Genomic DNA, 24,781 nt, shown 5'->3' on the forward strand with positions numbered 1-24,781 from the left:
TGCCTAGAATGGGGCTGGGGGCTGGGGGGAGGGGACTAGTCCCTGAGAGCTTGTGAATCTGGAAAAGATATGGGGGGAGAGAGAGAGTGAGGGAGAGAGAGAGAAAGAGGGAGAAAAAGACAGAGAGAGGGAGGGAGGGAGAGAGAAAAAAAGGGAGAAAGAGAGAGGGAGGGGAAAGAGAGAGAGAAAGAGAGGAAGAGGAAGGGGGGGGGAGAGAGAAAGAGCATGTGAGATGAGCAATAGCTGTGGACCTTACAGTAGCTGCTAACTGTCCTGGTGTGCGTGCGTGTGTGTGTGTGTGTCTGTGTGTGCGTGTGTGTGTGCGTTTTTGTGTGCGTGTGTGAGCGAGAGGAAGAGAGAGAAAGGGAGAGGAGGGAGAGGGGGGAGAGGGAGAGAGAGAGGGAGAGGGAGGGAGAGAGAGAGAGAGAGAGAGAGGAGCGAGCGCGCAGAGAAGAGGTGGAGAGGGGGTGGGAGAAATTAGAGGAGGAAAGAAGGCGGGCGGGCGGGCGGTCAGGCGGGCAGCAGGCGGGCAGCAGGCGGGCAGGGAGCAGCCGAAGAAAGGAAGGGGCGACCATGCTGTGCTGTATGAGAAGAACAAAACAGGTAAGAGCTGGGATTTTTCCGTTTCCTTTCACATCTCCCCGGCGAGGCGGTCCTCCCCGCTGATGGGCGGGAGCGGGGACAGGGCTCAGCAGGACCGTGCGGGGCGGCGTAGGGGTCTCGGTTCGGACGATCTTGGGCCCCGGTGCCTCGGGCTGGGGGCTGGAGGCTGGGGGCTGCGGGCTGCGGGGCCGGGGAGGGGCTCCGGGACACTGTCGGGGGCGACGAGGGTCCTTGGGTCTCCGCCCTGGGGTCTCTGCCTAAGGATGCGAGGGGCGAGGGTTGGGTGGGGACTCTTCCTTTTATGTAAAAGGTACCCAAGACCTCTGGTGCCGCCAGCCCCTTTGGGGGCCGGAGGGTGAGGAAATTGGGGGGGGGAGGGCGCGGATGGGGGAGGGGGAGGGGCAGGCGGGACCCCTGGGAAGAGGAAGCAGAGCTCAAGGAAGAGAGCTGTCCTCAAGGGTGGGGTTTCGGGGTGCAGGGCGAATGCAGTCCCAGCCCCCAGCTCGGCCCCTTCCCCGGGAGAAGCCGGGAGCCCCCTCGTAGCTCCCGGGGTCCCGAGGGTGGGGGGCGCCGGACCTGTTGGGCGCCCGGGGTCCCGCCGGAGCCCGGGGAGGGGGCGCTGGGGAGGGCGGGGCAGCCCAGGGAGGAGAAATGCGCCCCCATTTCGCACCGCGGCTTCGCCCAGGGAGACGCTCGGGAAACTTGAATGAAAAGGAGCAAGCGGGGGGGTGGGGGGTGGAGGGAAGACGATACGCAGACCGTAGGCAGATCTGGAGGGGGAGGGGAGGGGGGGCGGTTCGCCAGAGATCCCGACCCACAGGTGGGGAAGGGGAGCGTCAGCCGCTGGTCCCCCAGGCTGGAAGGAGCACCCAGATCCACGGCGGGAGGCCGGAGGCCTCTCCCCCACGCCCTACAACCAACCCCTGGATGCTCGGGGGTCCCTGGGGGGTCCCTCGTCGCCTCCCACCAAGATCCGGCTCTCTGGATGCCCGGGGATCCGACGGGAGTCCCTCACCGTCCCCCATCGAGCCCCAGCCCCTGAAGCGGCAGCCGGGGGTCCCTCACCCCTCCTCTAGACCCAGCCCCTGGATCCCCCGCAGCGGGCGGGGGTTCCTTACTCCCCCGCTCCCCTCACCTAGACCCTATATCCCCGGATGAAGGCTGGAGGTCCCTCACTCCCCCCACCGGCCCCAGACCCTGCGTCCCTGAGGAGCGGGCGGGGGTCCCTCACTCACCCCCTCCCCACCCAGACCCTGCATCCCCGGATGGCGGCTGGCCGGGGAGGCGTCCCTCATTCCCTCCCCCCCACCAGTTCCAGCCCCTGAATCCCCCAAGAGTGGGCGGGGGGGGGTCCCTCATTCCCACCCACGCCAGTCCCAGCCCCTGGATGCCCGGGGCCTGGGCGTGGGCTCCTCACTACCCCTCACCTGGCCCAGCCTCTGAACCCCCGGAGATCAGGCGGGAGTCCCCCCACCCCACCCCCAACCGGCCTCAGCTCCTGAATCCCAGGGGAGCGGGCGGGGGTCTCTCACTTCCCACCCCGGACCAAGACCCTGCATCCCTGGGCGGCGGCTTAGGGTCCCTCCCCGCCCCCGCCCCTGGATGCTCGGGGAGCGGGCGGGGCCCGGAAAAGCTCCCACGGGGACTGGAGACGCGCTCCCCCTTACACTCCGCTCCCACCTCGCCCGCCCTCAGGCACAATCGGTAGAAATGCGCACACGCTCGCACACGCAATCCCGAAGAAAGGTGCACTCGCGGGCACCACCCCACAGACACGCACACGCCTGCTCGCACACGTGTGCACGCCCACCGGCGCGCAGCCGCCCAGACATCCGCGCCCCTCCACGGGCGGGCGGGCGCGCACACACACACACACACACACACACACACACACACACACACACGCCCCCCCCCCCCCCATCCCACCCCGACAAAGAGCAAGAGCCTCAGAGGCCGGAGCAGGACCGGGAGCCCCTTGCTAAGGCAGGAGGAAGCGAGGTTGTTTAGCTCGGGAAGGGAGCCTCTCCTGGGGTACCCGTCCCCGGACCGCCTCCAGGCACCTCTCACCCCGCACCCCTCACCGGGGTCATTAATCTCCCACGCGCCCAGCCGTCCACCCAGGCACTCGACCACACAGAGGCACCCACGAACTCACACAGGCGCGCACCCGGGCCCACGGAAAGGCGCACCCAGGAGCACACGTCCGGGCACACACACGCACGCACCTAAAGGCATACCCACGAGCACGCGTCCAGGCACAACCCTGGGTACCCGGAGCAGTTCACACCCCGTGCATACGCTCTAGCATCCGCCCTCCCACAGGCCCACGGAGGCAGGACGGGGAAGAAGCTGTCGAGGGCCCGGTGCCCCCCGGCCCGCTGCCCCGCGGCCCGTGGCCCCCGGCCCGCTGCCCCGCCCACACATGGCCGTATCTCTGTCCACAATGGTCTCGGCGGGCGGACCCCAAGGGACCCCCAAGGCCGTGGCCGCAGCGTCGAGCTCGCGGAGTAGGCGGGGTGTCCCAAGGCGCTCCTCTCGGGGCGGGGGGTCCCCCGGATCCGAGCCCCCCGCCCAGCCCTTCCGAGGGGTCCCTCCGAGGGGCCGAGGGCGCGCGGGCTGCATTCACCGTCCGAGCGGCCACGCCCAAGGCAGCCGGCCGAGGGGAGGGGGACGGAGGGCGGGCGGAGGGAGGGGGGACGGGCCAGGAGGAGGACGAGGAGGAGGACGACGACGAGGAGGGACGGGGAGGAGGGGGAGGAGGAGGGAGGGGCGGCTTCGCAGCAACTGCAGGAGCAGATCAGGGGCGGGGGTCGCAGGGTTCCCCTTCCCCGGGAGAGCTGAGCGGGGCGATGGGGGAGGCGGGTGATCCAACCCCAAACCCAGAGGTTGGGGGGCGAGGGGAGATGGGAGGGGAGAGGAGGGGGAAAGGACAGCTCATGGCTGGTCAGATTGCGTTTCCCGGAGGTGGAACCGATTAGAAATTTCGTGGTTCTCGGCGGCGAGGGCGCCTCGCCCATCGCCCGATGGTTCGACCCGGTTCGGTTCGGCCGCGGCTCCTTTCTTTAATTTCGCGGTGGCTCGCAGACCTCGGATTTCCGGCCCAGATTCCCCGAACGCTTTCCCGAGCCTTGGCTCGGCCTCTGCCCCGCCCCCGTCCCCTCCCATCCCCCGTCCCCCACCAGCCAGGGGGGACCCAGGCCGGTCATCCCCAACCCCACGCTCCCACCCACCCCCGGCCCTCGACAGGCTCCCCGCTTCAGGGCTCGCTAGGAGTGCGGGGGCTCCTCCTCCTCCCCCCCCCCCGCCCCTTCCCCAGGGCCCCACCCTGCTGGCTCAATTCTTCCTAAGAATAAGAATGACGGTGGCATCTGTTAACGTTTACTCAGTGCCAAGCACTGTGCTGGGCGCTGGGGCAGATACAACACAAAAACCTTTCTGAATCGAGGGGCGCCTGCCCGCCGCCCCCGACTCCCCAGCCGCTCTCTTCTCACCGATTTTGGGGATATGAAAATGGAGCGATGGGGAAGCGAGCCCCTCCCTCCCCCAACCAACATGGGGCGGGGCCCTTAAAACCAAAGCGTCTTCCCTCTGCGCCCACCCGCTTCCCGCCGGGCTGGTTCGTCCAGCCTTGCCCAAGGGGTCGGGGAAGAGGTGAGACACACCGAGGCCACCCTTTCCAGGCTGCAGGGGCACCGGCCTGATGGGCGTTTCCCCACTGGTTGTGCCTCTGGGGCTTCAAGGGGGTCGGATAACCAAGCCGTGAAACCTCCCCTGGCCCTGTGGGACGGGGAGAGACGGGCTACATTTCCCCCATTTTACAGATGAGAAAATTGAGGTCTCGAGCGGGCGAGAGGCAGAGTCGGGTCTAGAAGGCCCATGCTGTCTGCCCGGGCGGGGTGACGGGGCACTCTGTGGCCAGTCTCGGGCTCTCCATGGTTCTGTCTGGGCTCCGATTTCCCCCAGGAAAGACTGGACTGAGTTCAAGCCTGCTTGGCTCTTGCCTCTTCGTCCCAAGAAGCAGCGTGCCCTAGCAGATAGAGCATGGGCCTGAACCTCAGAAGGACCTGGGTCCTAATCACGGCTCCTCCACTTGTCTGCTGTGTGACCTCGGGCAAGTCACTTCACACCTCTGCGTCTCCGTTACCTCATCTGTAAATTGGGAATTAAGACCGTGAGCCCTATGTGGAACACGGACTGTGTCCAACTTGATTAGCTAGTATCTACCTCAGCGCTTAGTACAGTGCTTGGGACATAGTAAGCGCCTGACAAATACCATTAAAAAAAGAGGCTCTTCTCGAATCTGAACTGATCCCAGCATCCCCGGGCCCCGCTAGCGTGGTTAACTGAAGTACCCTTCTGCAAATATTGTGCTAGGTGCCTGCCATGTCAGAGCACTTGTACTGGGTGCCCAGTGGAGACTGTAACCTCCCTGTGGGAAGGAATCATCTCCCAGTGCTTAGAACATTGCTTGGCACATAGTAAGTGCTTAACAAATGTCATCATTATTACTAACTCTACTGAATAGTACTCTCCCAAGAGCTTAATAGGATGCTCTGCATTCAGCAGGGGCTCAAATGATTGATTGAATTATTACTATGTGCAGAATGCTGGGATGGGTGTGTATTGTGTGCGGAGTGTAGAAATGGATGTCTGCTGTCCACAGGACACTGTTCTAGGTGCCCGCTGTGTGCAAAATACTGAATTGGATGCTTACTAATGGCCAAACACTGTACTGGGCATGTACTATGTTCTGAAAGCTGTATTGGACACTCACTGTGGGTAGAAAACTCTTTTGGTCACCTATTGAGTGCAGGCATCTGTACTGAATACCGATGTTGTACGGAATGCTCTATGGGTGCTGGGGGAATCAGTCAACAGTTAATCAATAATGAATCAATCAAGCTAGAGGCTCATTTATAAGATATAATCTTCGGTCAATTGAAGAGTTAAATGGCAACTGTCTGACAAGACCTTAATATCTGAGAAAGCCAAAATCCAACCATCCATCTGACATCCCCTGGGCACAGGCTTTGGAAGCTACCCCTTCTCCCCCCTCCCGCCCCAACTGCCCCGGGGAACAGTGGGAGGGGTCGCAATCCAGGGACTGAGACAGAGTCTCCAGCGGGAGGTTGTGTAACTCAAAGCAGAGATCTGCCAGTTAGCCCTGAATGCCTGTCCCCTCTAGCCCTTCCCGGCCCTCGCTGTCTCCACCCGGTCCCCTTAATCCCTGCCACTCTGCCCCAACCCTTTCCCCAGTCCCTCAAGAAATGGCAACAGTCAGCAACAGGAGAGTGAACCCTGAGGCTAGAGAAGCAGGGAAGAGCATCTAAGGAGACACCTCCCTTTACACATGCCATTATTTTTTTTAAATGGTATTTGTTAAGCATTTAGTATGTGCCAGGCACGATACTAAGCGCTGGGATAGGTTTAAATAAGCAGGTTGGAAAATGGCCTGTGTCCCTCTCCTTGTCCAACTCTGACTGATGGCCCAAGGCTGAACTGGATGGTAGAGCAATTATCTTGTAGTGTGTGGGCATATGGGTGGGATTTGATGGGGCGTGGTGTGGTGGGATGTGGTTGTATGTGGGTGTGGCCTGTGCGGCTTCATCCAGTTCTGTAAGTGGTCTAGTAGGATATTGTCCAGTCACATCCCCTTGCCCCTGTCCTGCCTCTGGGCTGGAATGCCATCCTTCCTCAAATCCAACAGACAGTTACTCTCCCCGTCTCCAAAGCCTTATTGAGAGACATCTCCTCCAAGAAGTCTTTCCTGACTAAGCCCCCCTTTCATCTTCTCCCACCCTTTTCTTCATCACCCTGACTTGCTCCCTTTATTCATTCCCCCCCCACCCTCCGCCAGCCCCACATCACTGCAGTCCATATCTGCAATGAATTCATTGCTATTAATGTACGCCCTGCCCTCTAGATTCTAAGATCATTGTGGGGAGGGAATATGTCTGTTTATTATTAAATTGTACTCTCTCAAGTGCTTAGTACAATGCTCTGTGCACAGTAAGCATTTAATAAATATGATTGAATGAATGAATGGATGAAAGCATAGTGAGTGTGGTTGTATGTGTGGGGTCTGGAGAGATGTGGACTTGTTATATAGGTGTGGTCTGGTGGGGGTGTAGTCCTGTAGGCATGATCAAATAGGATGTTGGTATCACTGGGTGTGGTTGTGTGGACGTGGCCCTATGGGGGCGTGGTCTTATGGGTGGTCTGGTAAAATGTGGTCACTGTCCAGTGGGGTGTGGTGATGTGGGTGAGGTCCAGCATCTTCAAGACCGGCACTCAAATAGATGCCCCGCCCCCTTTCCCACGCTCCGGAACTCCCACTGCCATTTTATCTGGAGTCTTGGATGCTCAGAGCCAATTCTAGCTGGTATTGTGAGAACTTCCAGAACTAGGGACCAGTGACATGACCTAAGCAAGGTGGTGGTCGCACTCTGACTCTTGGGCCGCCCTTCCCAGCCCTGGGAGCCACGAGGCTTCCCTGCACCCCCGCTCTGCCCTCCACTGCCCTGCGGGCAGCCCCTCTCCAATCTCAGACCCCATATCCTGGTCCGGGGCATCCCCACTCCCTCAACCCTTCTCCTTTTGAGGGCGCCCACTCCAAGCTCATGGTCCAACAAGTAGGCTCGTGTCTCTGTCCCCTCAGCCTTCTCCTCTTCAGGCTCAACCTCCAATCCCTTTGTAATTCCTTAGGGGATGGATTTCTATTTTAATGGATTTTGCTGCTTCCTTTCCTAGACCTCCAGTTACTCATGATTCTCTATTAAACACAGCAACCTAAACCAGACCCAGTGGGAACCTGCTGGTATCCTCAGTCAAGGCAGCATCATGTGGATTCTTTTTTGGCCATTTGTCCACTCTGAACCCTGGCTCTTCTTTCCTGCCTTTCAAGGGTCAGACCTCTTCCACAGGACCTGTGACCCATTCACAAGGGTCCCCAGGGAGCAACACTGGTTTCACAGGCCTTGGCTCCTCAGCTCAAAAAGACATCTCAAGCCTATTCTTCACAGGGCAGGATGGGCGGTCTGCCCCACCCCCTCATCCCTTTCCTAAACTGGTACAAATTGAGTGCTTCTGAGTATTTCCAGCCTCTTGGCCTCAAGCCTGCAATGGGGTCCGAGTCCCCGCTACCTCTCTAGGTTTGTGGGGAACATATCCAGTGGGAAAGGCTGCTTGGCCCTGAGAGTCCACCTCTGCCCCCCACCTGCAGGGTGAAGTCTAACCCTCCTGCCCACCATCCTGAACCTCTGCCTCACCCACAGCTCTTCAGTCAATCTTGTACTCAACAGGTTGGCCCAGATCCAGGTTCATGGGCATCACGGGAGCCCCTGGCCTTGTCCCAGTGCTTGCAGAGAGGGAAGGTTTCAGAGAGGTTCTGCCTGGGAGGGGCTGGTTGCTCAACTCCCTGGGTCACTCCTACTTTCCTCTGAGTGTTGCTGAATTGCTTCAACATTTGGGGCATCAGTGCCTCCCGCTGTGGGAAATTTACACACATGAAATCACACTGGACCAGCCAGCTGCTCCCACTTCTTTCCTGAACTCTCCAGCCCAGAAATCTCAAGGAGATGGGGCTCCCCACCCCGAGCCCCTATCTGGGGCCAGCTGCCAACTCCGCCTGGAGAAGCATAAACTGGGCGCTCTCCCTGGGATGTCCTGAAGCATCAGCCTGGGGTGAGGCAGGATACTGGACATGCAGCCCACAGCTCATCCTGCCATCTCTGCTGATTCCTCTTCACTCCCTCTCTCCCATCCAGGGAGGCCTCAGGCTCCATGGTTCCGGGGAGGGCAGGGGAAGCCCCCCACTCACTGGCTCCAGGATTCCCTGAAACAGCTCCCTTTCTTGGCCAGGTCCCCATGGACAAAGGCTCCCTGGATGGAGGTTCCTGTGATAGATACCACCAGATGGAGTTTTCTGTGTTGGAGGGCCTCCTGGATGGAGGTTCTTATAATGCCTTGCCCCAGATGGAGGTTCCCGTGATAGAGTCTCCCCCAACGAGTTGGAGACCAGATTGAGAGCACAGGGTCTGGGAGAGGCAAGCTAAAAGATGTGACCTAGACCATGGGATCTTGAACAAGTGGCTTAGAATATGTCTACTCTTTGCAGAACACTGTGCTGAGAATACAGTAGAGTTACCAGACACGATCCCTGCCCTTAAGGAGCTGACAGTCTACTATGTGGGTGTGTATGGGTCCTTTACCCACCCAGATTGCTGAGGGAGGAAAGGGGAAGTAGCTAAGCATAAAGATGGGTCTTTGGAATCAGAGAGGGGCTGGTAGTGACCCTGACCAGACCAGACATGGAGGGGCTGACAGTGACCCCGACAAGAGCAACAAGGGAGGGGCTGGCAGTGACTCTGCCCGGACCAGACAGGGAGGGGCTAGCAGTGACCCCAACTAGACCAACCAGGGAGGGGCCAGCAGTGACGCTGGGGAGGTGACCAGTGGGCTTGTGACATACTGTGGGGCTAGAACCCACTGCATCCACCAGAGAAAGAGCTCCCATTCTGGCCAGCCCCAGACTCCAGCATCAACCCCTGCCAATAGCCTCTCTCCCATAGCTGCCATCTTGCCTCTCAATGGATTCAGACTGATTCCTCCCCATCCTGCCTGTTGCCCATGGTCCAAGACTTGGGTCTGGGGCTCCCTTCTGCAGGCTGCCTTCCCTGGGGAATGGGCTCTCCCACACCCAGATTGCTGGGGAACATGTCACCAAACCCACGTACTCTCCCTTGCTGCTCTGCATGGCCTCCCCAGAGACTGGTCACTCCTCAGCGTGGACTCTATGAGGTCCAGCCTGGCCAGTGTGGGAGCAGTGTGGGGTTGGAGAGGGAAGGGACTGCTGGCAAAGGGGAAGGGGCCTGTGAAGTAAAGAGGTGGGACTGGCAAATCAGGGGCTTTCAATCAATTTTTCAATCGATAGTAGTTATTGAACATTTATGATGCAGAGCCCTGTACTAAGCACTTGGGAGAGTACAAGACAATAGAGGTGGTAGACGTTCCCTGCCACAAGGTGATCAAAGTCTAGAGGGGGAGACAGACATTAAAATTAATGATGGATTTGGACATAAATGCTGGGGGGCTGAGGGTGGAATGAATAACAAGTGTTTAAAAGGGACAGATCCAAGTGCCAGGGTAGTGTAGGAGGGAGATGGAGTAGGGGGGGTGAGGGCTTAAATGGGGAGGTCCTCTTGGAGGAGATGTGATTTTAGAAGGGCTTTGAAGATGGGGAGAGTGATCTCAACTGTCGGCTATGAAGGGGGAGGGAGTTCCAGTCCAGTGAGAGAATGTGGGCAAAATAGGCAAGATGGAGGTGCAATGGTTCTGGCTCAGGAGAGGGGAGGGGTATGGGGTGGGGCGCAGGGCATGGGCTAAGAAGCCTAGCCAGGCACCCTGGCACCATCTCAGGATTTGAACCCTGGAGCCACTGAAGTCCTGTCCCTGGGCTGGGCAGTTCATTCATTCATTCAGTAGTACTTCCATCCCATGTGGCCGCTGGTTGGAGCCAGCTGTGTTTCCCTCAGTTTCAGCCCTGGTCGCAGGCCGACCGCAGGCTCTGGGCTCGGTCCTCGCTGCCGTATGTTGGGTCTGAATATGCCTCAACCAAAGAGAGAGGAAGCAGACTCCTTCTGAGCTTTTCCTGATGGACCCTCACCACCCCTCAACCACAGTCCCTCCTCCCACTTCATCTCCTCCTTCTCCTCCTCCTTCTCCACTCACCCATCCTTCCTCCCCTCCCTGTCCTCCTCCACTCGATCATCCATCTCTTATTCCTTCTCTTCCTCCTTCTCCTCCCCCATTTTCTCCCCCTCCTCCCCCTCCATTAACCTCCTTTCCACTCTCCTTTCCCTTCTCTCTCCTCCTCTTACCCTCCTCCCCTTCTGCCCTCCTCCCAACTCTTCCCTCTCTCCTCCCTCTCGTAGGCTCAATTCTCCACCAGACCCCCACAGTGCTCTGGGGGCTCCCATGGGCAGAGCTTCAGGAGAAGTCTTGTGGGTGGCTCTGGGCAGAGGTGGGATGGGTAGGGGCAGTAGTCTCTGGCCCAAGGGTCAGGGAGTCAAAAGGTACTCTGGATTTCTGGGTACCAGCTTGTAGCCTCCCGCCCCCCTCCAGCAAAGGAGCCTCAAAGAGTCCCTGAAGTCTGCATGTCAGGCTGAGTGGGTCAGGGGCCCAGAGGGAAGGGAAGCATGGCAGCTGTTGGCACTCACTGCAATATGATGACATCACACTCTCCATATCTGACAGAACACTGCTCTCCTCAGCTTCAAAGCTCTACTGACATCATATCGGCTCCAGGAAGTCTTCCCTGACTCACATCTTATTCCCTCCACTTCCCATTCCCCCTCCCTTCTACATAGCCCCTACACTTGGGTTTGTACTCCCTAAGCACTAGGATACTCACTCCACCCCCAGACCCACAGCCCTTAACAGTCAAACAGTGGTATTTATTGAGCACTTATTATATGCAGAGCACTGTACTACCTCTTGGGAGAGTACAATACAACAGAATTAGCAGACAGATTCCCTGCCCCTAACAGGCTTAAGGCCTAGAGGGGGAAACGGACATTAATATGAATAAATAATTTATGTCCTTATGCCCTTATGTCCATATCCTGATACTCTGCCACTTCCCTGTGAGTGTGCGACTCTCCAGTAGAAATAAAACTATCCTTAACCGAAAGGTGTCCATCCAGTGCTGTGTCCTTACCGGGCAGGGGACAGACCAGCTGGAAGACCAGACAGTCACCACAGGATAGGACTGAACCGATGGCTGCCCTGCAGACAGGGGCAGACCAGCTGCAGACCCCATTCTCCTCATCTTCAAATCCCTTTTGAAAGGGACTAGAGAAGCCTAGTGGATAGAGCCAGGCCTGGGAATCGGAAGAACCTGGGTTCTAATCCCAGCTCTGCCACCTGTCTGCTGTGTGACCTTGGGCAAATCATATAACTTCTCTGTGCCTCAGTTCCCTCAGCTGTAAATCAACCAACCAATCAATTGTATTTACTGAGAGCTTACTGTGTGCAGAGCACTGTACTAGGTGCTTGGGAGAGTAAGATATAACTGAGTTAGTAGATACATTCCTTGCCCACAGCAAGCTTACGGTCTAGAGGGACAGACAGACATGGAGTCAGAGGTCATGAGTACGACTCCCAGCTCTGCCACTTGTCAGCTGTGTGACTGTGGGCAAGTCACTTAACTTCTCTGTGCCTCAGTTACCTCATCTGTAAAATGGGGATTAACTGTGAGTCTCACGTGGGACAACCTGATTGCCCTGTATCTACCCCAGCGCTTAGAACAGTGCTCTGCACATAGTAAGCGCTTAACAAATACCAACATTATTATTATTAAATAAATTATGGATATGGATATAAGTGCTGTGGGGCAGAAAGGATTGGCAGAAGAAATCAGAAGGGATTGGCATAAGAAGAAAAGAGGGCTTAGTCAAAAAAGGCCTCTTGTAAAGTGGGGATTGACTGTGAGGCCCAGGTGGGACATGGTCCGTGTCCAATCTGATTAGCTTGTATCTACCCCAGTGCTTGGTACAGTGCTTGGCACATGGTAAGCACTTAACAAATACCATAAAAACCCCTCCTCCAGAAGGTCATCCCTGACTAGCCTCGCCTCTCCCTGCCTTATTTCTCTCCCACCAAATGCCACTTGAACATTCCTGATGCCCATGCCCCTGAGTGCTCTCATCCCTCCCATTGTAAATACCTTTATATTTTCCTCCCCTTACTTGGAATTTGTTATAGTACATGTTTGTGTCATTAGATTGGAAGACCATTCAGGGCAGATATCATGCCTACTAATTACTGTACTTTTCCAAGTGCTCAGTACAGTGCCCTGCACTCAGTAGATGCTCAATAAATATTTCGGGTTGACACATTAATTGATTGAAACTGCAGTTTCAACCTGGATGACCATCCATCCTGGAAAACTCTCTTCTTGGGTGGCTATCTTCCAGCTGGCAAAGACACAGAGGTGCTTACAGAGGTGCTGAGTGGAGAGACAGGGTAGAGGGCAGAGGGTGGTGGGCAGAGGGTGGAGAGCTGGGTGATAGGAGCAGGGTGGAGGGTGGAGGTGCTGGGCAGAGGGTGCTAGGTTCAGGGTGGAGGACTCAGGGGGAAGGTTCAGGCTGAGGGCACAGGGTGGGGGGCTTTTTGGTCAATTGCAGGTCGATATCTGGCTAATGAATCTGCCCCATTCCCAAAGTGTTGGGGGTTCAGGTGCTGCATGCCAATGGCTGCAGGAAAGCCCAGATCTTCTTTCTCTTCAGTCAGGAGGGACTGAGGGACTGTCTGGCAGGGGCTGACCTCCTCTCAGAGCCCCAGGGCCACCAACCTGGTTCCTGGGTATTGACTGGGGGCCAAGGTTAAGCTACTGGGATATGCACAGAGAAGAACTGGACCCAGCCATGGTCTCACGGGGCTCTCCATCAGCTCGTCACCCAGGGGGCCAAGCAGGGCCAGAGCCAGGGGCTGTGCCCAGTGGGCCGGACAGAGCCAGAGCCAGGGGGTGTCCCCAGTGGGCCACGCAGGGCCAGAGTGAGAGAGAGCACCCAGCAGGCTGGGTAAGTGTTCTGGGAATGCTTAGCTGGGCAGGGTCAGAGTTGGGGGGAGCCCCTGGTGCCGAGGGGGAGAGTCTCGGGGCTCCCACTGCCTCCAGACAGACTAACGCTAGCACTGTCTGCTCTGCTGGTGGACCCAGCCCCCAGAGTCCTGACTACTCCCACCACACACCCCTCCTACCTCGTCTTTGTGACTCTCTGGTTGAGGGAGAGTGCATGGGGCTGCGGGACAGAGAACAGTGACCCTAAGCCCCCCCGGCCCCAACACAGCTCATCCAGATCCCTACTCCCCCATCTCCCCCAACCTCATCCCAGACAAGGTTTGTAGAGAATACAGGATTCCCTGAGGTGGAGAGAGGGGTGGGAATCTCCACCCCGACAAGGATAGGCCTGTAGGGGAAGCGGAAGACCCTTGGTCCCAGGATGACCCCATTTACTTCCTTGGTTCATGCATTCATTCATTCACTCAATCGCATTTATTGAGCTCTTACTGTGTGCAAAGCCCTGTACTAAGCACTTGGGAGAGTACAATATAACAGTAAGCGGACATATTCCCTGCCCAGTTGGTGCAGCACTTCTGGGGATGGGGGCTGCAGGAGGGTGGGTGATCTGCTCAACGAATGCTGCCCCAGCAGATTCTGTCCCTCCCTGATTCTAACTTTGGAGGCTGCCTTGTGCCATGGTTCTGGAGACCCTGGGATCTGAGGTTGCCTGGTCTGGGCTCCAGTTGCTGAACATGGGCCCTGAGGCTCCCTGAAGCAAGGGACTGGACTTAACCCTCGTGCAGGGCCAGGGTCTGAGGTGGGAGGTAGCCTGAGGCCACTGACCATTTGCCAGACTCTATATTCACAGGGACAAATCTCTCACTGGATGAAATCTAGGCCCCAGCACTGCCCTGGGAGGAACAAGTTTACCCACTGTGGATCTGTGAAGGCCAAAGAGGCTCTAGCTTCTAGGGAAGGATCTGCTGGTCATCGGTGTTTGCTGGGCGCCTACTGTGTGCAGAACACCGTACAGGGCATCTAGGAAAGTTCCTTGAGGGCAGGGATTGTACAGTCCAAGTACTTTCATTCATTCACTCAATCGTAGTTACTGAGCGCTTTCTGTGTGCACAGCACTGTACTAAGTGCTTGGAATGTACGATTCGGCAACAGATAGAGACAATCCCTGCCCAACAACGGGCTCACGGTCTAAAAGGGGAAGACAGACAGCAATACTTAGCACGGTATAATGCACGCAGTACCTGAATTGCAAACAGTAGGCACGTAATATTGCGCACTGAATGCAGTAGGTCCTCAGTACAGCACTGAGCACCCAGTAGGTGTACAGGACAGCATCCTGTACCACGAGCACTCAGTCAGTGCTGATGAAGAATACCGAGGGCATTTGAAACAGCCCCTCATGGTCTCGGCTTCTCCCTTGGCTCCGCACAGGTGGAAAAGAACGATGACCCGGACCAAAAGCTGGATCAGGACGGCGCCAAGCCCGAAGACAAAGCCCACAAAGCAGCCACCAAGATCCAGGCTAGTTTCCGCGGACACATAACCAGGAAAAAGCTCAAGGGCGACAAGAAGGGCGACCCCCGGCCCAACGACGCCGCGGCCCCGAAGGAGCAGGAGGAGGCGGGGAAGGAGCAGGAGGAGGCGGAGGGCCCAGGGCCTGATCCGGCCCCCGCTGGCCCCAAGGAGGAGGGCGGCGCCCCGACCCCCGGCCCCCAGCCCGAGGGGGGCAGCGACGCCCCGGCCGAGGGGGGCGAGGGGGCGGGGACCCCCGACGCACCCCGCGAGGAGAAGACGGAGACCCCGGCCACCGCCCCGCCGTCCGGGGAGAAGCCCGCTAGTCCAGCCAAGACGCCCGTCGCCGACAACTCGCCGTCCTCCAAGGCTGATGATGCCGCGGTCCTGAAGGACCCCAAGCCTGCCACCGCCGTGCCCGCCGTCGCACCCCCCACCGCCACCGTCGAGGACCCCGCCCCCCAGGGACCCACCGCGCCGGAGGCCGCCGACCCCCGCCCAGCCCAGGAGCTGACAGGTGAGCGGCCGGGGACCCAGCCGGGCGGGGGCCGGGGCCAGGGCTGGGCTGGGGCCAGGCTGGGGCTGGGGCTGGAGGGCGGGGACAAGGGCCGGCGGGAGGGACCAGGGACCCTTCGGGCTTGCGGGTCTACCGCTCCGAGCAGAGGGGAAGAAACCCTTCCCCGCTGGTTCTCCATCCCTGGAAGGCTAAAGCGGTCCATCCTGGTCAGAGGACTGGCTGGCCTTCTCAGATCGCTGAGTGCCCAGACACTTTCCTTACAAAAATACAGATGGGGCTGGGGGTTGTGGGTTGGCTACCCGGGGCTGGGTGCTGGGTTCTGGGGCTAGGGGCTGGGGGGTGGGGCTGGGGGCTGAGGCCTTGGGCCTGAGGCTGGGGTCTGGGGCTGGAGCTGAAGGCTGGGGCTAGGGCTGGGGAATGGGGCCGGGGTCTGGACCAGAGGCTGGGGTTGGGGCTAGAGGCTGGGACTGGGGGCTGAAGGTGGGGCCTTGGGGCTGGGACTGGGACTGGAACTGAGACTGGGAGCTGGGGGCTGGGGGCTGGGGGCTGGGGCTTTGGGGCTGCCACTGGGACTGGAACTGAGGCTGGGAGCTGGGAGTTGGGGGCTGGGGCCACGGCTTGGACCTAAGGCTGAGGCCAGGCTTTTAGCCAAAGTGGCACTCTAAGGCTCCTGGCTTCTGGTGAGAAGAAAAGAGGGAGGTTCTGTGATTTTATTTTTATTTTTAAAACCGCCTTTGGGCTACAAGTTCAAAAATTCAAAGGTGTGAAACTGGAAAGCTACAGTAGCAGGAGCAGTTTTGGAAAGAACCGTCGACCCTAGTTATAAGACAGATCACGAACCATATCCCCAAATGGGGGCTGGGAATTCCAGGGCCCGAGGGCCTCCCAGGAGAGGTCTTTGCCTCCTACCTCTGGCTTCGGCAAAATGGGAGTCGGGAGAAGATCTCCACAGGACCCTTCTCCTCCTCCTCCTCCCCTGGGCTACCTCCTACTTCTTTGGGGTGGAAAGGTCCCTAGGAATACTAGGGTTTTCTGGAGCCTTTGAGGAGATCAGTTCCAAACCAGCACAGAGAAGCAGCATGACCTAGTGGGTAGAGCACGGGTCTGGGAGTCAGAGGACCTAGGTTCTAGTCTTGGCTTCTCCACTTGTCTGCAGTGTGGCCTTGGTCAAGTCACTTCACTTCTCTGTGCTTCAGTTCCCTCATCTGTAAAATGGAGATTAAGACTCTGAGCCCCGTGTGGGACATGGACTGTGTCCAACCTGATTAGCTTGTATCTACCCCCCCGTGTTTAGTGCAGGGCCTAGCACAGAGTAAGTGCTTAACAAATGCCATTAAATAATAAAAGACCAGACAAACCCCCAGAGGTGAGTCTTTGGTCACTGCCCTGGAAGCAACAGGGTGTCTGGGGAAAATGAGTCCTTTCCCTGATTGCAGGAAGAGGAGAGAGGAGATGGTGAAGGAGGGAGGAGGAGGAGGAGCAGTGTTTATTTGCATCCATTTGGTGCAGTAGTAGTAGCAGCAGTAATGGTATTTATGGAACACCCACTGAGGGCGATCCACCGGACCTGCGTTGCTGCAGAATAAAGAAACTACCACCCATCGCCTGACCACAAGGAGCTTCCCTGCCAGCGGTGCAGAACCAAGCATATGTACTGACAACTAATGAGGTAGAACAGTAGACACATATCCAGGAGAGCCGAGGGTGCTGGAGTTGGCAGGAGGGTTCAGTGGCTCAAACAGCAAGGAAGGAACTGGTGGGGGATGTGGGACTGAGGGGCACCCAATAGTCCCCCCAGAGCCTCCCTGAATCACCTGGGTGTGCTCATGCTGACAGCCATTCTGGGGAGTGGGCATGGCTGCGTTTGGCAGGGACAGTGGTCTCTGCCTTGCAGGCCAGGCTGGACACCAGCTCCTTTCCTGCAGGATTAGGCAGAAGCCTGATAAAAATAGTAATAATTGTATTCATTGTGAAGTGATTACTAAGTGGCAAGCACTGGGCTAGGCTTTGGGGTTGATAGAAGATAATTGAGTTGGATACAGGCCCTGTCCCACAGTGGGGCTCACTGTCTAAGGGGGAGGGAGAACAGGGATTGAATCCCCATTTGACAGATGAGGAAACTGAGGCCCAGAGAAGTGACACATCTGTCTCTCCCTCTAGACTATAAGCTAGTTGTAGACAGAGAATGTGTCTCCTAGCTCTGCTGTATCGTACTCTTCCAAGAGCTTAGTACAGGGCTGTGCATACAGTAAGCACTCAATAAGTACCACTGACGATGAGAAGGAGGAGGAAGAAGTGACTTGCCCAAGGTCACCTAACAGGCAAGCAGCAAACGGAGATAATAACCCAGGTCTCCCGACTCCCAGTCCTGTGCTTTTTCCACTAGGACGTTTCTTTTGGGATTTCTCAGAGACTCCGGGGGACCCTTCGGGAAACGCCAGGGGGGTGTTTTCCACTCCTGCTCATCCCCTGGTTCCTCTGCTTGCCCCCTCCAATCCCAGCCCCAACTCTAGCCCCCGGCCCGGACCTTCCCCACCCCAAGCGCGGGCCGCTCTGCCAACTTCATTCCTTGGGCGCCCTCTGCTGGTTTTTCTGGGTTATACTCCGGGAAACAATGGAGCCAAGGGCGGGGGCTGCGGTCGGGGTTTGGGGCTGGGGCCGGGAAAAGGGACGCCTTTGGGCTGGTGTACTGACTGCAGCTCTGGGTTCCACCTGGTCCCCCATTCCCGCCCCTCCCAGGGCTCCTCGTGCCTCCAGCTTGCTTCACCCACCCACCTAAGGAAGCTGCATTTTAATGCAGGGGCTTTACCCACCCACCTCGCGCCTCAGTACCGGACCCCACCTTCCTTCCCCACCGGCCCAAGCCCCCATTCCTTGGAGGCTGAGGAGCCGCGTTCCCTGGAGAGCTGGGAGCCGGCCCAACTCGTGGGTGGGGGTGGGTGGGGCGACTGGTCAGACTCTCAGGCACCCCCTTAGGGGAGGGAGTGTTAGGGTTCAGATTTGGTCCTACCTGATTATCGTGCATCTACCTCAGTGCTTCTCACAGTGCTTGGCACCTAGTAAGCTCTTAGCAAACACCACAAATTGTATCATTATTATTGAGTTGCTTTGAGCTGTCAGAACCATGCCCCAAGGCCAAACAGGGCTGGCGGCCTCCCTCTGCCACTACCTTTCCTCACAACCGGTCCGCCCACCTTCCTGCCGAAGCCGGATGCCCCAAGAAGGCCGTGACCCTTCCCCCCTGGAGCCCGGGCATGAAGGGCCCTGAAGCTCTGGCAAAGGAAGGCAAGGAACAGGCTGGGCAAGCTGACCCTAGCCCACAGAACACCCACCTTCCCCTGCTCCCGGAATCGACATGGTCCTGGCTCGGGGTTGGGTGCCACCTGTCGTTTCCATGGCAACCCAGCCCGTGAGGGAGATGCCAGCCTCACCGTCCACCATTTCTCAGCTCTGAGGGGTTGCATTCTTTGGCACCGATGCAGCGTCAAGCCCAGAGGTCGGGGGCGGAGGACCAGCACTGGCCTGCAGATGTGGGCTGGGGCGGGCAGGGGAGATGGGCTGTGGGCTGTCACATGAGGTGGGGGCTAGACCTTCCACCTCTGTCGCGTTTTGGGGTCTGCGGGGCCTGGGTCTCCACCTCCCTAGTCTTTAGGGGGCTCGAGAGTGGCCTCACCATTCCCAGCAGGCAACAGGTCGGACCGGGACGGGGCGTTGGCTTGCTTGCATTCAGCACGTGTTCCCACTGGGTACTTGCCGGCAGGAGGAGGGATTCTGTCACTTAGCCCACCACCACCAGCTGCCCACACAGCTGAGGTGGGGACCCCCCGCCAGCCGACCACTGCCACTCCCCTGGCCCAGCGATGGAGCTTGTCATCCTTGTCCTGGACAAGTTGGCATCAGCTAAAAGCTGGAAGCTGGGAGAGGAGTGGGGAATCGGCCTTCAGTCCTTCTCAGCCTTGGCCAAGAGCAACCAGGATCATGCTCGAAACCTAACAGGCCCCAGGACAGCGTGGACCACAGGCGGGTCCTGGCCCTGCCTGAACCTGCACCCTCAAGGGACTCAAGCCTTGGCTCTGGGATGGGGGCGCTTGCCCACAGACAGGGAATTAAAGCCCCTGATCGCTGGCCCTGGGATGCCTGCAGAAGAGTGATCAGAGAGTCTGTGGCCTGTTCTCTCTGGCCTTCTACCTCCTCAGGCTCTTCAATCAATGTCAATCAACCAATGGAATTAATTGAGTGCTTACTGCATGCAGAACACTGTACTAAGCGCTTAGGAAAGGACACTGCAATAGAGTCGGTAGACACAATCCCTGCTTCCAAGGACCTTACAGTCTACAGGGGGAGATGCATATTAAAATAAATTAGGAAACATCGATCAATGGTATTGACTGATCACCTCCTATGTGCAGAGATTCAGAAGTTAGTAGACGTGACCCCCTGCCCTCGTGTTTACAGTATACTGTGTGCAGAGTGTTGAACTGGATGTTGGGGAGAACAATCGGGTTAGTAGACACGATTCCTGCCTGGAGGAGATTACAGTCTATCGTGTGTGCCAAAACACTGCACTGAGCACTTGGGAGAGCCCAGTGGAGTTAGTAGACATAATCCCTGCTTTAGAGAAGCTCACTGGCTACTGTGTACAGAATGATGCACTGAACTCTTGTGAGAGAACAATGGACTTAGTAGACATGATCCCTGCCCTCGAGTAGCAGACAGTCCATCGGAGAGGAAGACACAGATCGGGCCACACTCCCGGAGCCTGAGTAAGGGCCCCGGTGGGGAAGAGTCTGGGGAAGGAGAATTGGCAGCAGACAACTCATAGGCAGAGGGGTGTGTGGGGTGGACCATCTTGGTGGTCAGAGGTCTCAGCCCCCAAGGCTGGGCTGGATGAGGCTTGCCATGCCAGGAGCAGAGGAAGGAACGGGTGACTTGGCTCAGCGTCTGGTTTTTGGTGCCGGGGCACTTGACGCCCCGGGGACAGTCTGCCCCTTGGCCATCGGTCAGTGTGGCCGGATGGATGGGGCAGTGACGAGGCCACGCCCTCGTTCCCCTCGAGCGTATCTCCGCTCCGCTCTCCCTCTTCCCGATCCTCCGCCCCCGCCCAGCTCTCCGGAGAGACGGCTCCTCTCAGCCCATCCTCGGAAGTTGGGGGTTCCCATGGCAACCGGGCAGCTGGTGTCTAGACGCTGTGAGAAATGACTTGTAATTGAGCCTCGGGCTCATCCCTCCTCCCTCCCTCCTCCTTCCCCTGCCTCCTCCTTCCTCCTTCTTACCTTCTCCCTTCCCCCTCCTCCTCTTTCTCCTCTTCCTCCTCCTCCCCCGTTTCCTTTTCTCCTCCTCCTCCCCTTGCTTTTCCTCCTCCTCCTCTTCCTCCTCCTCTTCCTCCCCGATTCGGATGGCTTCCAGACCAAAGCGGGATGGGGCATATCTTGGACGGGCGGGGAGGTGGGTGTTGGGGCTGGGGGTCCGGCCAGGGACGGGCAGCTGGGGCGGAAGCAGCCCGGTCTCTCCAGCCCCCGGCCAAGGAGCGGACCCCTCCCAGCCAGTCGAGACGAGGGCGGGGACGTGCCCACCCGCCCAGGGCAGCCAGCGGCACGTTGCAGGGCGCATGAGGCGACTTCTTCCTTCCCTCCGGGGCCCCCAATCCCTCTCGCTCTTTCTCGGTTCTCGAGCCGGAGGTGGGTTACCGTTCTCATCCTCCGCTCTGCGCAGGGGTCGGGGGGGCCTGCAGCGTAGTTTAGTGGAAAGAGCCCGGGCTTGCGAGTCAGAGGACATGGGTTCCAATCCCGCCTCTGCCTCTTGTCTGCTGTGTGACGTTGGGCAAGCCGCTCAACTTCTCTGTGCCTCGGTTACCTCATCTGTAAAATGGGAAATAAAACTGTGAGCCTCACGTGGGACGACCTGATTATCTTCTATCTACCCCAGCATTTAGGAGAGTGTTCGGCACACAGCGCTTAACAAATGCCGTCATTATTATTATTAAAGGTATCAAGTCAGCTCATAGTCTGTATCAAACGAGGCAGCTGAGAGGGAGGCGGGGGTCAATGATGCAGGGTCACAGAAGCCCCGTCCGAGCCTCCCCGCCACCTCAAAAAGCCGGCAGGAAGGACGGGTGCCGTCTGCCAGGATGAATGGGGAAAGCCCCCCATTGGCTCTGGAGGCCCCGGGACCCCTTGCGATACCCTGAAACAGTACGAGGGAGCAGAGTCCGGTACTCCTGCTCTGCCCATCCCCATCTTCCTGCCTCTGCAGACTTTAGGAGGCCAGGAGCCTGTGGAGGCTAGAGAAGTCAGGAAGCTTGGATGCCAGGATGCTAGGAGTCGACGTCATCAGTCGATGACGTCGACTTCTAGAACTCCTTTTCCCGAAGCGATTCCAGTGGCTCATCTCCCATGGCGGAGCCTTAACACAGTCCTGCTGGGAGGGAAAGTAGGAGAAAACTGAGGCCCCGAGAATAGGAAATGGTCTGCCTCGGGTCACTCAGCAGGCCGGTGGCAGAGTCAGGATGAAAGCCTGGCTCTCTTGCCTCCCACTCCAACTCTGCCTAGCTGGGGCCCTTTGCCTCCCACCCTGCCAAGAACCAGGTTCCCAGGGGGCCGGGGCCTTGCTGGGCTGTGGAGGCCGTGATCTAGGGGCCAGTACCAGCCTGCGAGCTTTGGAGAGTCTATTCTGTGGTTGGGGGAGGGAAGAGACACTGGCCCAGGGGTTTCAAACCCTTTGGAATAAGGACTTGGAGGTGCAAGGCAAGTGATTCAGAAGGAGGGCAGAGTCTAGAGAACACTGGGTCGGCCCAGTCCAGTCGCCTGGGGAAACTTAGAGAAGCAGCGTGGCTTAGTGAATAGAGCAGGGGACTGGGTGACAGAAGGACCTGGCTCTGACCCTGGCTCTGCCTCGTGTCTGCTGTGTGACCTCGGATTAGTCTCTGTCCCTCAATTACCTTATCTGTAAAATGGGAATTGAGACCATGAGCCCCCTGTGAGACAGGGACTGTGCCCAATCCAAGTTGCTTGTACCCAGTGCTTACTACATAGTAAATGCTTAACAATTATCATAATTATTATTATTATTCAGAGAAGCTGGTGCCCTTCCTCCCTCTGGGGCTGGGGGGGGGAGCCAGGCTGCCCTACCAGTGTTCCCGTGGCTGCCCACCGGCCGCCGAAGACATAGGCCAAACACAGGGGAGGAAACCTGAACCTGAACCCCATCCCTGTGGCCACCTTCCGTCTGCCCCCTACCACTGCACCGCAAAGGCCCGTAAGACAGGATGCCAACCTGGGTGAACCCGCCGGTAACTCCAGAGGGCCGGCGCTGTACCTGGAAATGCACTCGGTCCAATTGCCGAGGCTGAGGGGGGCAGCAGGGAACTCCAGTGGGGGGCACAGAGGTGGCAGCTGGAGACAAGCAGGCGGAGCAGCTGCTCTTCCTGGCACTGGTGCTGCGGGGACTCCTGCGTGTAGCGCACTGTAAAGGGTGCTTGCCGGGAGTGCTATATTGGGTGCCTTCGGTGTGCAGAGTTCTTTCCTGGCTCTTGAGATTGGAAGTGATGGCCCTGTGGAGGGGGTAGAGGGCTGGGTGCGGAGAGGCGCTTGCCGGGGCGCGGGCTCTCGGCTGGCTGACAATCTGGCCGTCGGAGCCAGGGGAATCTCCCTGAGTCCCAGAAGGACCATTGGCAGGGCGTTCCCTCCCAGCGGGTTGGACTACAGACCAATCACTCAACTGTCTTGAGCGCCTTTGAGCACCGTTCCCTAGCGCCAGAGGAGCCCTAGGGAGGAGGGAGGGAGGGAGCCAGGGAGGAGAGACTGGAGAGATCTCTGCCCTGGTGAAAGAGGTCTCCAGTCCCGAAGCCCCAGCCCCCCAAGCCTCCCCAACCTCCCCAGCCTCCCCAGCTCTGGCGCCCCGGGCTGTCCCCGAACAAGAAGCTTCAGGGTCAACCGGCCAGCTTGGGTAAAAAACGTAGCCTGGTTCCTCACTCCTCCCCTGGAACTATCGACGGCAGCGCCAACCCCTAGGCTCTCCCGTCTCGCCCGGCCCCCGAGGGACCTTCCAGCCCCGCAGGCGGCAGCGCTAACCCATCTGCTCTCCTGTCTCCCCCCAACCCCCCGCCCGCCCCGTTTGCCTCTCCAGACGCTGTAGAAGAAACCAAACTGATGGAGAGTGCCCGGCAAGAGGAAGGGAAGGAAGAAGACAAGGCAGACCAAGAACGTGCCTAAACCTGGAGAAACAACTCCCCGCTTCCCTTCCCACCCCACCCTGTCCACTCCCCCTCCCGCCCCTCCCTTCGGAGCCCCCCGCCCCCCCTCTTTCTCTCTGTGTGGAAAACATTTAAAAAACAAAAAAGCAGGAAATCTCCCAAGTCAAGCAGTGTGGCTTAAACATTTCTTTGTTTCTTGGTGTTGTGATGGCGAGTTTTTGGTAATGATGATCCAGTCATTTTGGGAAATTCTTGCACTGTATCCAAGGTTTTTGATCTGGTGCGTGGTTCTGCGGGGGTGGGGGCGGGGGTCCGCACCCTCTCTCTCTGTTCCAAGTGTGTGCGATGTTCCGTTCATCTGAGGAGTTCAGACTATCGAGTGACTTCAAAACCGTTTTTCTTTTGTTCCTTTTCAATGTGATGGAGTGAGCTAAAGAGGAAAAAAAAACCCCAATTAAACACCCAGTTCGTTTAAACAAACAAAAACAGAGGAAGGCGAACGTGCCAATTAGCGTAACTGGCGGCTCCAAGCTCCTTTTTCAATCTGAATATTAATAAACGATGAGAGTGGTCACATACCGACGTGGCTCTGTACTTCTCTGCCTCCCCCGCTCCCGGGCTCGGCTCCCCCACTCCGCCTCCCCCGCCCCTTCCCCCATCATCTCCACCTGCCACCCCCTCCCTCAGCCTTATTCCCCCCCTTCCTTCTCCGTCACCTCAACCCCCCCACCCCTTCTTCCCCAACCTCTCCTCTGTCACCCCTTTCCCCCTTCCCTCTCCCATCCTTTCATCATTCTCTCTTCTCCCTCCACCTTCGAAACCCCCAGTCGCCCTCCTGAGCTCCCCTTGCCCACCCTGGACTGCCTTCCCCCACACCGCCTGGCTTCCCACCCTCCCCAAATTCATCCTGCCCCCTCGCCCACCACCCCGTCTCCTCCCCGAGGGTGTTTGTGTGTGGGGGGGGGGGCTGGTTTGGTTTGGGGAGCTGGAGGTTTTGGGGTGGGGGTGGGGGGAGACGGGGGAGCGGTGGGGAGGGGAGAGCTGGTTTACCTCTCGTCTGCGGCCCAGCCTGACGCCTTGGCGATTTCCCCTTTGCTCTTCGGGGAGACCACCCGACCCCGGTGACCTCTCCATTCCCCAGAGGCGGCTGAGACCCCCCCCACCTGCTCCTGCCGGGGCGACCCCGTGCTCCCCTCCTTTACCCCCACTATGCTCCGGGCCCCGGATCCGGCCTGCCGTTGACCCTAGGGATCCTCTGCTTGACAAGACCAGATCCGACCGGACTGAACCACCGGGGAAGCCAACTGTCCCGGGAAATGGGGCCCGACGCCAGCCTTCTTGGAGGTCAGCCGGGGTAGAGAGGATCCATGTCTGTCCA

The 24,781-nt window shown here is 58.3% G+C and overlaps 1 protein-coding gene across 1 annotated transcript; it reads left to right on the forward strand.

The window, feature by feature from the left end:
- The first annotated feature begins 499 nt into the window (after positions 1 to 499).
- Positions 500 to 23,502, forward strand: GAP43 (growth associated protein 43). The gene is made up of 3 exons (XM_029075627.1): positions 500 to 603; positions 14,615 to 15,212; positions 23,337 to 23,502. Exons 1-3 carry the CDS (start codon positions 574 to 576, stop codon positions 23,420 to 23,422), a joined length of 714 nt encoding a protein of 237 aa, XP_028931460.1. The 5' UTR covers positions 500 to 573; the 3' UTR covers positions 23,423 to 23,502.
- Positions 23,503 to 24,781: the final 1,279 nt, after the last annotated feature.

The sequence above is a fragment of the Ornithorhynchus anatinus genome, chromosome 11, assembly GCF_004115215.2.
Source record: "Ornithorhynchus anatinus isolate Pmale09 chromosome 11, mOrnAna1.pri.v4, whole genome shotgun sequence".
NCBI lineage: Eukaryota > Metazoa > Chordata > Mammalia > Monotremata > Ornithorhynchidae > Ornithorhynchus > Ornithorhynchus anatinus.

Excerpts from the sequence above, each read along its gene's own strand:
- GAP43 (XM_029075627.1), top strand. The coding sequence starts at position 574 with ATGCTGTGCTGTATGAGAAGAACAAAACAG. Across the intron at positions 604-14,614 it reads GTATGAGAAGAACAAAACAG|GTGGAAAAGAACGATGACCC; the intron begins GTAAGAGCTGGG and ends GGCTCCGCACAG. Across the intron at positions 15,213-23,336 it reads CCCAGCCCAGGAGCTGACAG|ACGCTGTAGAAGAAACCAAA; the intron begins GTGAGCGGCCGG and ends TTGCCTCTCCAG.